The following is a 15325-nucleotide window of genomic DNA, read 5'->3' as shown; positions in this document are numbered from 1 at the left end:
TTAACTAATACTACGTAATATATTAAATAATTAAATTATATAACTAAAAATCAATTTAAAAACCCGAAATGGAAAATCAAATTCAACTTTTATGTTTATTTTGATTAAATTATGATTTTTCGGTTTTATAATATTAACCGAAACTCAACTGAATTCAACTTCGATTTTTGGATCGGTTTTAGTTTTATAATTGAATTCGGTTTTCGGTTTTATGTGTGTGTTACTTTGTTATATTAAAAATTAAAATTTATGTTCAAACAACAATGTACTCCGTATATGTGTAAACTCATTGTTGGGTTCGAACAACGTCTGTTTTGAACTCCTTCGATAACACTGGTACGATATGAAAAATCTTGGCCAAATTTAGATAAATTCTCGGAAAAGACGACTTCGACCCATAAAAAGTTTAAAATTGTTCCAACAAGTGGTGTATCTTGACATTTAATCATTTGTATTTTACCATAAAACTCTTTTAAAGAGTATCTTTCAAAAAAAAAAAAAAAAAAAAAAAGTTCCCAAAAAGTTAGTACCAGTATAATTTATTTTCCTTGTTGGGTTAGGGTTCCAAACAAAAGCCCTAAAATTTGGACTAAAATCAAAGTCCAGCCCATATCCAGCGTTATATATATCATGTAGAAAAGGGATTATCACCAAAAAGCCCATTTTTTTTAACTTGTTTGCGTGAGAGCCAAAAAAAAAATCTCAATTTGTCCTCACAAGGAATAAGATGTCTCTTGCTTCCTTGAGACCTTGATTTCACTTGAGAGCAAGAAGCAACATGCCTCTTGCTCCCTTGCTCCCAAGTGAAAGCAAGGACGCAAAGTGTCTCTTGCTCCCTTACTTTCAGGTGAAAGCAAGAATACAAGGTGTTTTTTGCTCTCTTGCTTTCTACCTAGGAACAAGGAGCAAGACACCTTGCTCCTAGGTGGAAGCAAAGGAGCAAGAGGCACATTGCGTCCTTTCTTTCCAACTGATAGCGAGAGTGCTTGCAAGTCTAAGGGAGCAATGAAGCCCCTTAAATTGTCAAAATTTTTTTTTTTTTTACTCTCACACGAAAAAGTTCTTAAAAATGGGCTTTTGGTGTAATTCACCTCTGATTCATATCTCCCTGCTGTTCTTCACTGATCGGACCCAATATTTACCGGCCAACGAATCTCTCAATCTTAAACCCGAAATTTGGCAACTGATTGTTATAGTCAATTCATATGCACGCATATCTTCAATTATACACACCTCAATAATCTTATGGATCCTTCTATCGTGAAGTTTCTCGAAGAAGGTGAGGTTCTATATTTATATATTATGTGTTTATTAGGTTTTGATTGTTGAATTTATGTTGAAAATTTGAATTATATTTTAGGTGATTTGTTTTTACAGGATGAAACAATGCATTCAGGGGGCAGATGTTGATGCATTTACTGCTACCCTAAATAGAGATATTAACAATAACAACAATAATAATTCAACTCCTCAACTTCAACCTCAACCTCAACCTCAACCTATCATTAAAACAGAATCTTTTAGTGATAAGAGATACGAAGGAGATTTTATGTTCAGGTTATCCGCCTGAGTATATATTCAGGTACCGTTTTTGACGCTTTTCTTGTCTACCTAAGATACGGTACAAAGGTTTGAACATGCTAACCACCAGTAGACCATCAGTTTACTTTTTAAATTAGGTTTTCGAAATGATTAAAATTTAGAATTGGGAGAATTGGTTACCATTAGGTGTAATTGTACCACGTGTCTATTGAGTTAATTAGGTATGTTTAAGTGCATGATTACAGTTGATAGATATTAGTATTCTGCCTTATCTTAGTAGTTTTTATAATTAGCTTAGATTGTATTTTATTTGTTTTATAAAATATTCGCAATATGTAAATATTTTTCTCAATATATTTAATTAAATCAAATAAAAAATTGTCATTTAAAGTTAAAATACCTTGTTTTTAGTAGTTAAATACAATGTAAATAAATAAATAGATAAATTGAAGTATTATATTTTTATGCGTAATAAAAAATTTTAACGTATATGTGGGCCCATTTTTATTTTCGTCTAGGGCCTTTAAATTGTTGAGACGGCCCTGGTTGTATACTGATATATTTTTTTTTTTCCATTCTGTTTTATTCTAATAATATTGTATATTATCTCAAGGACCTTGTCATACTCCAAGCCTACAATTTCAACAGTGGCAAGTTTCGAAACGTGAAGTGAATGCTAGCTTTTCTACCAAAGAGGAAGTTAAGCCAAAAATTCAAGAGCAAACGTCTTCTGAAATGGAAGTAAATCGACAAGTATCTCGTTCCGAAAGTCAGCATCCACCAAATGACAACGCACGTGATATAACTCACTCAATTAGAATCAAACATATCCCAAAATGTTTCTGTTTCTCAACCAATGAATATGCAGATTAACGATAAGAATCCAGCTCAGCAACCTATGCCAAGTAGACTAGCAGCTAATAGTTTGATGAATCTTCCAGCTGGCAAGCAAAGACCTTTTGCTCTGCTGCTCCCTGTTATAGAACCACAACTTGATAAGTACAGGGCTATGCAACTTGGGGGTTTGTATGCTCGATTAAGGGTATAAGTTAGGGTTGTGTGACCCTTTAGCCAACTATATGTGCAATACACCAATACTCTGTTTCTTTTTTTCTTTTTTTTTTCTTCCCGTTTTTGTTACGTCTTTTTTGTGTTATGTATCTTTTTTGTTAACCCTCACGTTGAATAATTACTTTATTTACAGAACAGTAACATCAACAAAGATGAGTTTGTGCAGCACATGAGAACTCTTGTAGGAGATCATATGTTGAAAATGGCAGGGCAGGTAAATAAAACTACTTTCTTCTTTTGCTTTTTGGTGTCCCTTTAGGTATATTTCTTACTTTAAGTGTTAGTTACTTATTTAACTTATATTATAAATGTTTTTAAATAGTAAATGTTGTAAACTTAAATAACAGCGCTTCAGTTATACACTTCTCAATAAACTTTAAGAGCTTCTCGAAGTATTATGATATGAGGGGAAGCAGTATAATGTTTATATTAAAAAGGAAATCAAATGTATTTGCTTATACATAGGTGTATTGATTTGTTCTTAATCTGCTTACTCAATTTTTTGCCATATATGATCCATAAAAGTTGATATAGTTCGATTGTCTGATGCAGGTATGTTCATAACCGATGCTGTATATTCATGCGATGAAGAGTCCATTTTTTGTTACCATGGAGGATGTGAGTGTGATTATCCCTGAATCAAGTCGGTTGAGAGTGACGTGTCGGATTACCTATGCTTAGTTGGCATATATATGCTACATAATCAAGTCGATTGAGAGTGATGGACTCTCCATCGCATGAATATACAGCATCGGTTATGGGACCATTGTTGTGGAACCCACTGGCAACAAAAGTTCATATAGCACTCAAAGACTATAAGGTATGATATGGTTACCTGTTGCACATAGGCAATCCAAGTTTTTTGGATCATATAATGCGATTTGAGTTTCGTGGATCATGAGCAAGTGTGTATTATCCAAGTTGTAATATTCATGAGTCCCAGCTCAAGGCTTATTGCTTCGTCAAAATGAAAGATTCTAGAATTTACTTGCAACTCTTTGCAGAAAATGCCGCTTCAGAAAAAAACTGACTAAAATCGGTAATTCAGTTTTTCTTTGGTTTCTTGTTATTCTTTAACGTGATTATATGTACTTAGCATAAAGTTTTAGTGTTGTAACTATTGTTTAACAATGGCAAAATGTCCCGGTGCTTGTCACTTGCGAGTTTGCTTCAATTTATCTTATCTTAACGTAATGAAATCAGGGGAAGATGTTGAGGCATTTACTGCTGCCATAAATAGGGATATTCAAGGGGATAGTAATAACAATAACAATTCAACTTCTCAACATCAACCTCTCATTAAAACAAAATCTTTTAGTGGTATTTCAAAATTCTGTAACTGTTGCTTAGTTTTCTTTACACAAGTTTCCATATTTGAATATAGATGATCATATACATAGCATTGTATATGTATATTTTATTTGTTAAAGGCCGAGGGCAGAACTGCGCGAACTATAAGGCAAAGTTATGAAGTGTTCGCTGAAAATAAGATCAGCGGATGGATTCCCGCGCCAATAAATGACCGCGGATATCTCGAACACTATAAATAGGGAGCATGGCCTCTCATTTATGTGGGTTCTGCCATTTTGCCCAAGCCTCTGTAATTTCCACTTGTGATCTTGCCCAAGGGATTTTTACATCGCGCAAAGGTGAATTATGCCAATTAGCAATCAAGACCGGGTCGGGGTGGTTGATCACTTGATAGTTAAAGTGAAAGACGATCATCGGGGCCCAAAATAATCATCAAACATTCCATCCTCCATTATAATCTTATTGCACTCAATCAGCAATTAAGTAACATTATTAATTAAGGATTGATCAATTGGCGCCATCCGTGGGACACGTTTTACAAATTAAACTGAAAATTTTTTGTTTTGTCCCATCAAACAATTAATTCGTCGGTTTAATTTCAATCGTGTTTTTGTTGTGATGATTTGCAGGTGCATACATTTAAAATCGGCGGTGAATTGCTTGATTGCTTAGAATAATGAGTAATATTGGAAATGGTGGTGATATAGTGGTCGCTGTGCGAGCGAATGCCCAAAAAAGAGGAAAAAAGCGAAAGTCCGCTAAAATGTATCATAATTGGCAATTTGCGCCAATTAGTTTCCCGAAAATGCAGAGCGATGATTTCTCTGAAATGCCGATAGTGGTATCGTGCAAAATCGCGGAAGCTGACATCACAGTCATGAAAGTTCATGTCGATAACGGCAGTAGCGTCGATATTATTTACGAACAATGTTTCGCTCAACTGCCAGAAAGTATTAAAACGCACCTGCAAACAACCGCGGTTTCGTTAACCGGCTTTGCAGGAGAATCCTCATTACCTATAGGTGTTTTGCCATTAAAAGTTGAGCTGGCTGATGTAAATGATGAGGCTTTGGTGCGACAAGCGCGGTTAGATTTTTATGTTATGCGAGCCTCATCTCGTTATAACATACTGCTGGGAAGAACCGCTATAAGTAAATTTGGAATTGTCCCGTCCACACTTCATGGCATGTTTAAGTTTCCAACATATAAAGGGGTTGCCACAATATGTTCAATGAGCATTGTGCCTATTTGTGCGGCTGTTAACGTAAAAACCGCCGGGCAGGACTCTGTTGATGATGCGGATACTATGGAAATAATTAATCCTGCATATCCAGAGCAGAAAATCAAAGTAGGACGCAATGTTAGTGCGGATACTAGGAAACAAATCGTGCAATTACTTGTCCAATACATGGATGTCTTTGCTTGGTGCGAAAACGATATGACTGGTGTTCCGCGTCATATTGCAGAACACAGGCTCAATGTAAATCCAGCTCTAAAGCCTGTAGTGCAAAAGCGAAGGGGCATGGCCCCAGATCGTGTAAAATGGCTATGCGAAGAAGTAACAAAATTGGTAAGAGCTGGAATTCTGCGCGAAGTTCAATATCAATCATGGATTGCAAATCCAGTGTTGGTGAAAAAACCTGATGGTTCCTGGAGAATGTGTATTGGTTACAAAGATTTGAATAAAGCGTGCCCCAAGGATAACTATCCGCTTCCAGAAATTGATTTAAAAGTGGAATCTTTACATGCCTTTCCATATAAATGTTTTCTGGACGCGGCAAGAGGTTATCATCAGATTCCTATGGCGCAAGAAGACGCATATAAAACCGCATTTCATACGGGCAAAGGCATATATTGCTATATAATGATGCCTTTCGGTTTAATCAATGCGGGTGCGACATATCAACGGTTGATTGATACCGCGTTTGACAAACAAATAGGGCGTAATCTTGAAGCTTATGTAGATGATTTAGTCATCAAAAGCACGACGCAAGAGCGAATCATTGAAGATATGCGCGAAACATTTGACAAACTGCGAAAAATAAACATGAAGCTTAATCCGCTAAAATGTAGCTTTGGCGAAACTGAAGGAAAATTTTTGGGATATCTTGTTACAGAACAAGGCATTCAAGCTAATCCGAAAAAGATCGCGGCTATAGAAAATATGACCGCGCCAAAAACGGTCAAAGAAGTGCAAAGTTTGACGGAAAAATTAGCCGCATTAACGCGTTTCTTGTCTAAAGCTGCCGAAAGGCAGTTGCCATTTTTCAAAACTCAAAGGATGTTTGAAGCAAAAGAATTTTGTTTGGTCCAGTGAAGCAGAAACCGCGTTTCAAGAGATGAAAAAGTTGTTGAAAACTTTGCCTACACTAACAGCGCCAGTTCAGGGCGAAATTCTTTATCTTTATATCTCAGTGGTAAACGAAGCTTTCGGTTCAGTTTTGATCGCGGAAAGGAATAAAATACAAAAGCCGGTGTATTTTGTTGGTAAAGCTCTTACGGGAAGTGAAATAAACTATGCGCCGATTGAAAAGTTTGTGTATGCGCTAATTTTAACAACGCGAAGGCTACGAAGATATTTTCAAGGGCATCCAGTGCATGTATTAACTAATATGCCACTTAAGCAAGTCTTAACCAAACCAGAGATATCTGGTAGACTCGCATTGTGGGCAGTAGAATTAGGTGCTTATCAAATATCTTACCTTCCGCGTAGTGCTGAAAAAGGTCAGGTTATGGCGGATTATCTCGCTGAACTGTCTGGAGAGTTGGAGGTGATTAATGAGCGAATAGCGCTAAAACCGGTACTCGGTGAAACTTGGGATTTGTTTACTGATGGCGCTTCGTGCGCAGAAGGTGCAGGTGCGGGTTTGGTTTTGGCAAGCCCAAGTGGTGAAGAGCATACATACGCATTGCGGTTTATTTTTGAAGTGACAAATAATGAGGCCGAATATGAAGCATTGCTTGCAGGCTTAAATATTGCGCGAAAAATGAATATTGTTAAGCTGCGTGTATTTTCAGATTCGCAGTTAGTAGCGAATCAGTTTAATGGATCTTTTGAAGCACACGATCCCTCTATGCGGAAATATTTGCAGCTATTGAAAGAAATGGCAGCGCGATTTGAGCATTTCGAACTCGCACAAGTGCCAAGAAGCCAAAACAAAAAGGCGGATGCGTTGAGCAAATTGGCTGCTTTAACGTTCTCGCACTTTCAAAAACAAGTATGGGTCGAGGAATTACCAAGTAAATCAATAGATAGTGACTTAATGGTCGCATCTGTTACAGAAGAACAACCAAACTGGATGGACCCAATTCTGCAATATATCCGCAGTGATATTCTGCCAGATGATACTCGCGAAGCTCGTTTAGTAAGAGAGTGAGCACCGATGTATATCATTCAAGATGATATCTTATATCGTAAATCATATTGTGGACCAATGATGCGTTGTGTTGGCCCAATCGAGGCAGAAATGATTATAGAAGAAGTGCATAATGGTACTTGTGCATTGCATTCAGGCTACAAAACTATCGCCGCGAAAATTATTACTTTTGGCCATTCCTATACCGCGATGTAGCGAAAATTGTTAAACGCTGTAAAAATTGCCAAAGGCATGCTCCGCAGAATAGAATGCCGCGGCATGATATGATTCCTGTTAGGTCACCATGGCCGTTTAATAAATGGGCTATTGACATTGTAGGGCCATTTCCTGCAGGGCCTGCCAATGTTAAATTCCTGATTGTCGCAATCGATTACTTTACCAAATGGGTTGAAGCTAAGGCGGTTCGCACTATTACTGGTGTCCAAGTGCGAAATTTTGTATGGGAATACATTGTTTGCCGATTTGGCATTCCGCGAGAATTGGTTAGCGATAATGGTGCTCAAATAGCGAAAGATCCTTTTAAGACATGGTGCACTGATTTAAATATTGTACAAAAGTTTACGTCAGTGGCGCATCCACAAGCTAATGGTTTATGCGAAGTAACCAACCGCGATATAGTAAGCGGTATTAAAAAGAGGTTGTGCGAAAAGCGAACTGGCTGGGTAGATGAATTACACAATGTGTTATGGGCACATCGCACAACATTTAAGAAAAGCACGGGGGAAACACCTTTTAGCTTGGTATATGGTTCTGAGGCAGTAGTCCCCGCAGAAATTCTGGTACCAACTCATAGAATAGTTAACTTTGAAGAAGAAGCGAATGATGCTGCGTTGAGCGAAAACCTGAATTTCATTGAGGAGCGGAGGTTAATGGCTGCTATCAGAGAAGCGAATAATAAGCAGCAAATTGCTAAGTATTATAACAAAAGAGTGCGTGCTTTGTCTTTCGCTATAGGCGAATGGGTGCTGCGAAACAACGAAGCAAGCAGAGCAAAAAAGCTTGGTAAGTTGGGTCCTAACTGGGAAGACCCTTATCAAATTGTGGCAATCAATGCAGCAGGATCATATAAGCTCGCGGATGTGGAAGGGCGAACTTTGCCTAATGCGTGGCATGCTGTTTTATTAAAGCGATACTATGCATAGCTTTGCGAAAACTATCAAGGATATATGTACAAAGTGCGAAATTAGATACAAGGCATACAGTTGAAATACTTATTATGTGATCTTGTTTTTAAATTTTTTGCAAGTCTTGATCACGCTTGTAAAAATCTTAAGAATAATCACTTGTAAAAGTATGCGAAAAGTTTATTTGTGAAATGCGAATAGTTATGAAATGTTTTACAGTTTGTTTCATAATGCTATAGTATTTCGCAGTGTTTAAATAACAAAGTGATGAAATTGCCCACTTTTGCTTGTGACTTATTGCGAAAGGAATTTTATATCCTAAGTATTTGATTTGGCCAATGCTTAGATGCTTCGCAATGCTGATTAATTGCCTAAGGATCGTTTCGGCGGACTTAGAAGATTCATAACGTATAAGCATGTACGCATACAGATTGTTTCGCAAAAGTACGCATTTATTATGTGCACAATAATATATGTCGGAAATCGCAAAGGACAAGTTTGTGTTATGAATATTGTTGATACAAGCGCTATATAAATAAAGAGTACTCACGAATAAATATGAAAAAATAAAGCTTCATTGATAACGGCGCAGAGATAGCTGCGCGCTAATTTTTACAATATTTTATTCTAGCTTAGACAAGTCAAGATCAAAGATGTCTTGTAAAGTAACATCATCTTGTTGACTTATTGCAGTAACTTTGTCGATTGGAATATCCGCTAAGCTTGCTTGTGCAGTAGCAGCTGCTTCACGTGCTTCTGCAAGTGAACAAACGCGATCTCCAATGGCGGGAGGCAGAGGATCTGGTATGGTGCATTGTGGAGCAATTTCATCCAGAAACTCTACTCTCTCGCGCAGTCGTAAAGCAGCTGCATAAGTGGAAAACAGAACATTCACAGGACGTGAATTAAGAACCTTTTTAGCAAACTCTGGTAGGTGTTGGCGGAGTTGCGTGAACTCAAGCTTCGCGGAAGCTGCCGCGGCCAGAGCGGTCTCTCTCTCTGCAGTAAGCTTTGAAACCTCCTCTTGCAATGAAGAGATTGTGGTTTCAAAATTCTTTTGTTTGTCAGCTGCAGTAGACACCTGTAGCTTCAATTCATCTACCGCGGTTTTGGCCGCGGTGAGCTCATAAGAAAGATCAACACAGCGTTTCTCGCTGTTTTCAGCTTTGATCCTCTCAGCATTGTACTTCTGCTGTTCAGCTCCAAGCACATTGAAAAATTGTTCTTGCCGGCATATCATATCGTACGCCGAGTTGAAGCACATGTAGAAGTTTTGAATAAAACTGTTGTGCGCATCAAGCGCAGAAAGTTTAGTGAATTCGCGACGAAGCTCGCCGGGGATCGCTAATTTCATTTGTTGGCGCTGATCCAGAGCAGCGCCAGCTGATGCATAAGTATATCCTGATAGGCCATCAATCTGCACCCCATAAGAGTCAGGGGGAGTGCGGAACAGTTCCGTGATTTGTGCCGCGGAATCAGGGCTAGGAAAAACTGGATTGAAAGGCGAGCCTCCTGCAAAACAATGTGATTAGAATAATAGCAACAATAAATATTACAAAAACTGGCTCGAATCAAAGATGGTTGCGTTATACCAGTTTGTTGATCTCCTTCACAATCCGATGTGATCGGATTATCGTATGAAGGAGTGCTTTGTTTGAGTTTCTTGCTCTGTGATGTTGGTGGTGTTTGCACCGGTCGTTTTGTGGAACTTGGTTGCGATGTCGGCGATTTCGAGGTTAAATCAACGATGGGAATAGCCTGTTTCTCCTGTTTGATTTGATGCTCGGTAGATGCCGACGATTTAGCCTCCGGGCTCGTTAACAACTTTGTAATTAAAGCTTTAGGATCCACCTTACGATCGACTTCGTCAATTTTCATTTTTGACTAAAGTGGAAAAGCTGTGTTTGAAAAACTTGTAAAGGTTAATAGCGAATATATACAAGTGCGAATTGTGGTAGAGAAAGCAAGTAAAAAATTAGTGATTGAGAATCACGATATATATAGGGGAAATAAGGGTGGTAAACGTTTGTATTAATTATCCGTTGTGATAACTCAAACGGTAACTTTTGTCTTGCAACGGTAACTAAGTAAATGCGAATATAACTAAGCGCGGATGATGGTTGCAAAAACTGCGCATTTTTAGAGTTTATCACGATACATCTGCTTTGCGATATGTATCATAATAAACTGGGGAGACTTGATCATATACATAGCATTGTATATGTATATTTTATTTGTTAAAGGCCGAGGGCAGAACTGCGCGAACTATAAGGCAAAGTTATGAAGTGTTCGCTGAAAATAAGATCAGCGGATGGATTCCCGCGCCAATAAATGACTGCAGTTTAATCCGCTGAGTTTCTGCGGACGGTTAGATAATTCGCAGACCGCGGATATCTCGAACACTATAAATAGGGAGCATGGCCTCTCATTTATGGGGGTTGTTGATTCTCTGCCATTTTGCCCAAGCCTTTGTAATTTCCACTTGTGATCTTGCCCAAGGGATTTTTACATCGCGCAAAGGTGAATTATGCCAATTAACAATCAAGACCGGGTCGGGGTGGTTGATCACTTGATAGTTAAAGTGAAAGACGATCATCGGGGCCCAAAATAATCATCAAACATTCCATCCTCCATTATAATCTTATTGCACTCAATCCGCAATTAAGTAACATTATTAATTAAGGATTGATCAATAGATACGGAGGAGATTTTTTGTTCAGGTTATCTGCCTGAGTATTTAAAAACACATATAACCGGTTTATCACAAACAAGTAAAGTTTGAACATGCCACATGAGAATGCTAACCACTAGACCATCTTGTGAGAAACATTGTAGTACTTACATTAGGTGTTGATATTATTAAAATCTGGAAATGGGAGAAATGGTTACCATTAGGTGTAGTTGCATGTCCATTGAATTATTTAGGTATGTTTAAGTGCATGTTGAATTGCTGATAGATATCAGTAAACTATCATTATCTTAGTAGCTTTTATCCTCAATTCGATTAGACTGTGTCTTATGATTTCAAAAATATTTCCAATAATGGCAATTCTCACCCGAATTCTGGCCCAAATATGAATATGCCTTCACAATCGTTACAAATGAGACAAGGTCCAATGCGTCCTACAATGGTCAATCTAGCCCATTGGCAACCGTCAGCGCATAAAGATCCCAAGTCTTGTGTCATCAATGACATATGCGAAACCAGACCATACAGATCAGATGAATGACCAACTTAAATCTCGGGTCTCTACACAACATGGGCCATCTTCATTTTCTCAAGGTCAACTTGAACAAGTTAGTGGTGTTTTAGGGTCTTCAAAGGATGAAACTTTTGATATACCTTCACGGCCCGGTTTTTCAACATCTATGAGTAAGCCCGAGCCGATGTCAATCACAGCCCAACTCGAACGCCAGAATGCGGTAATATCACCACATTTAGTGGTTTTTTAGACAAAATGATTAAAATAGTTAATGTAGTTTGTTCAAAATTGCTAGTTTGGTCCATGTGGTTTTTTTACGACTAAGATAGTCCCTGTGGTATGCAAATCTTGACAGTCATTAAAAGCTCCAGTTAAAATTGGGTTATGTGCCAGCACAGGAGAGTAAATCTGTCAATTTAGTTCTCTCCATCTTCATCATCAATAAATCATAAACCCCAATTTTAACGTTCTTTTTAACGATTGTCAGTGAGAGCGACTATATAAGCTAGATTCGCATACCACGCTACCACATGGACTTAGTCGGGGAAAAAACCACAGGGACCAAGCCCGCAATTTTGAACAAACAACAGGGACTATTTTAGTAATTCTATGTTTTTTAATCGACCAGTTTCTGACTATGTTCATTTTGTTAATTGTTAATCTCTCAAATACGTAAAGGCTGCTGGAAAAACTTCGTTGGTGCCTGAAAGTAATGTAAAGACTCCTACCAAAAAGTCAACTGTTGGCCAGAAAAAACCATCCGAAGCACCGGTTTCTTCATTAGGGTAGTTTGGCTTTTGCTGTTAAAAAGTTTCCTTCAACTATAATTGTTCGTCGTTCTTTTATGAAATATTATTTACTGCTCATATCAGTAAGAAGCAAAAAATATCTGGAGCATATTCGGATCAAAGTATTGAGCTACTTAACGATGTAACTGCTGTTAGTGGTGTGAATCTCAAGGTACGCTTTCTTCCAACTGCAAGGATGCTGATGTCATGAAAAACTCTGAATTGATCTAATTAGTGTTGTTGTAGGAGGAAGAACAACTATTCTCCAGTTCCAAAGAAGATAGCCGAGTTTCAGAAGCTTCACGAAAGGTTGTTCAAGAAGAAGAAGAAGAACGGCTAGTATTACAGAAAACGCCGCTTCAGAAGATGTGGAAAAGTGCTTGTCACTGGTGAGTCTGCTTCAAGTTATCTTCTTGTTGAGTACTCGGTTTTTGCAACTCGGGATTACTCGGAAAATCAGTAAAAACTGGATTAAACTTGGTCAAAGTCAAACGTGGTTAACATCCGAGTACTCTCCGAGTTTCCGAGTACTCCTTAAAAAGTCCCAAACGAGTACTACTCCAAGTAGCGATTTTTGCAAAGTTGATCTTATTATAATGGAATCATAAACTTATTTTGAAACGATTTGGTAACCAGTGTGTAGAGGAAAGAATGCATTGATTGATTAGCAACCTAATCAGACTTTCGAAACAAGTAAGTTGTTCGTATTCAATATTTTCAGTTTTGTATCCAAATCGTTTTATAAAACATGAGTCTGCTTCTGATTTTAAAGATCCATATGTGTTAATCTCGTAATTAAACAAACTTGTAGCGGGTCGACATTGAGAAGCCTAGATACCGGACCGTTATCCAGGGGCGATTTTATGAAGGGACAAGCGGGGGCAGCCGCCCCCAGTGGATTTGCAATTTTCAGTGTAAAATTTTTGGATTTTTCGACTTTGTCCCCGGTGGATTTTTTTTGTTTGCCTAAAGACTTAAATATTTTGCCCCAAAACCTCCAAATTTTGCCCAAAAATCTCCAAATTTTACCCCAAAACCTTCAAATTTTGCCCACAAACCTTCAAATTTTGTCCCAAAACCTCCATAATTTGCCTAAAAACCTCCATTTTTTGTCCCAAAACCTCCATGTTTTGCCCAAAAAAATTGCTACGGTTTTAATTTTTTTTTTTTGCCCCCGGTGAAAAAAAATTCCTGGTACCGCCACTGCCGTTATCACATCAGATGTTCGACAACAGATCATGTCGATGAATCAAAAAGCTCGTGAAGAATGGGAGAAGATGCAGGCTGATGCAAAAATACTCCAAATGGCAGATGAGGCAATAGTCTTGTTTGACTTTTCCTGTTTGGATTAGAATTAGAATGTACCGATAGTTTTTGTCTTGTTTGACTTCTGTAAATTTGTAAATGCAGCCTGAAGGTAGTGGTGATGGTGACGATGGCCGGGGAAAATTATCTAAGGTATGATAAGACAAAATTATTTACATAAAATTACGCGGTTGGTCCTGAAGTCTGTCAAAAATTGCACGGGTGACATTCTTTTCAATTTTTTGAAGTTGTTTAGATTGACATCCCGTTGCTAACGCTTGTCAGTGTTTTTTCGGCACATGATCCTACTTACAGAAAAACACTAATGACCGTTACTAATGGGGTTTCAGTTGAAACCATTGCAAACATTTAGGTCATCCAGATTAAAAATGAAAAAAAAAAGTCACCCCTGAAATTTTTGACAAACTTTAGGGACCAACCGCGTAATTTGGTCAAATATTTCAAGTATGTTCTAAAAATACCTTATAAATGTGAAGGTAGTAAACAAAGATGAAGATGATAAGATACGAACAACAGCTGCAAATTTTGCTGCACGAGCGGCTGTAGGAGGAGATGATATGCTCTCAAAATGGCAAATAATGGCTGAGCAGCCGACAAAAACGTGAAGGCGGGCCTGATACATCGTCTACTTCACAGCCCAGTTTAGATATTGGGCCTAAGCTTGTCGAAAATTCCGACAGTGACTAAAGATAATGCCGATACTGAGACGAGTTCTGGTGTTGCCACTGGCTAGTATTCTATCATATTGTTATATGCACCCGTTTCTACGCCAATTCTTATTCTATTTCTGACACCCATCGAACAAGTCGGTGTTTTTCCCAGCTAATTTATAAATGAGGCTTGGGATTTGGGATTTTGTTTATAGAACATGTCCAGACAAAAAGTCAACTTTGACCTGATTTATTAGTTGCTATTAGTGTTTAGGTTCTTATGAAATACGAGTAGATGTGTAACAGGTCCAGTTTAAAAACTGTTGAGGAATCAAGATTTGGTTCCAAGTGATAACAGCAGCAGCAAAAGCATAGCGCGTAGTATCTCAGTCAAGGATGTTATCTCTGTTCTTGGGAGGGAGATTCAGATGTCAAGGTCAACGTTAATTTATCGCCTCTATGAAAAAGTGCACTTCAATTCTGCGTCTGTATGACATGTGATTTAGAACAGGTTTGTAAACATATGCTTGGATGCAAGTAATAACCCTAATCACCAAGAAAGATTCTTTTAAGAAGTCGAATTTGTCTTAGCTGGTGTTATTTTTTTATTTATTAGCAATATTTATGAAAGGGTTTGGGCCATTATATGTTATATGTATACATTGCAGGTGAGTGATTGTGTATATAGGTTTTTTTTCCAACTTTGCACAACTTCAAGGAAACATAGAAATCTTATTTCTATTTTATAATAATGGTGTTTGATTAAAAAAATGAGCTAATTTGAAATTTATCAAATAGTAAGAGCACTATTATCGGTCCGCCGTTGCGGCCGTGTTTGTTCCCGCAGATGAAGGGTGCCGATATTAGCACGGCGTCAATCCTCCGCCGTTGATGAGCTGTGCTGCACTTCGCCTTTGTACAGCAAATTGAAGA

General features: G+C 38.0%; 1 protein-coding gene across 4 annotated transcripts; it reads left to right on the top strand.

The window, feature by feature from the left end:
- The first annotated feature begins 1103 nt into the window (after positions 1–1103).
- LOC139867160 (transcription initiation factor TFIID subunit 4b-like) lies at positions 1104–15087 on the top strand. 4 transcript variants are annotated; one of them, XM_071855493.1, is made up of 13 exons: positions 1104–1279; positions 1378–1582; positions 2156–2584; positions 2747–2827; positions 3166–3652; positions 11739–11848; positions 12307–12413; positions 12501–12588; positions 12663–12805; positions 13053–13109; positions 13228–13732; positions 13827–13874; positions 14219–15085. In XM_071855493.1, exons 6-10 carry the CDS (start codon positions 11795–11797, stop codon positions 13057–13059), a joined length of 399 nt encoding a protein of 132 aa, XP_071711594.1. In that variant the 5' UTR covers positions 1104–1279; positions 1378–1582; positions 2156–2584; positions 2747–2827; positions 3166–3652; positions 11739–11794; the 3' UTR covers positions 13060–13109; positions 13228–13732; positions 13827–13874; positions 14219–15085. The 4 variants fall into 4 exon arrangements, with proteins under 4 accessions (XP_071711594.1, XP_071711592.1, XP_071711593.1 ...); XM_071855491.1 differs by lacking the exons at positions 1104–1279; positions 1378–1582; positions 2156–2584; positions 2747–2827; positions 3166–3652 and having other exon boundaries at positions 8619–11848; positions 14223–15087; XM_071855492.1 differs by lacking the exons at positions 1104–1279; positions 1378–1582; positions 2156–2584; positions 2747–2827; positions 3166–3652 and having other exon boundaries at positions 8619–11848; positions 13638–13732; positions 14219–15086.
- The last annotated feature ends 238 nt before the right edge of the window (positions 15088–15325 follow it).

This window comes from Rutidosis leptorrhynchoides, chromosome 9, assembly GCF_046630445.1.
Source record: "Rutidosis leptorrhynchoides isolate AG116_Rl617_1_P2 chromosome 9, CSIRO_AGI_Rlap_v1, whole genome shotgun sequence".
Lineage (NCBI taxonomy): Eukaryota > Viridiplantae > Streptophyta > Magnoliopsida > Asterales > Asteraceae > Rutidosis > Rutidosis leptorrhynchoides.
The sequence above is the reverse complement of the archived record's forward strand: the minus strand, read 5'-3'. Positions and strand labels throughout refer to the sequence as shown.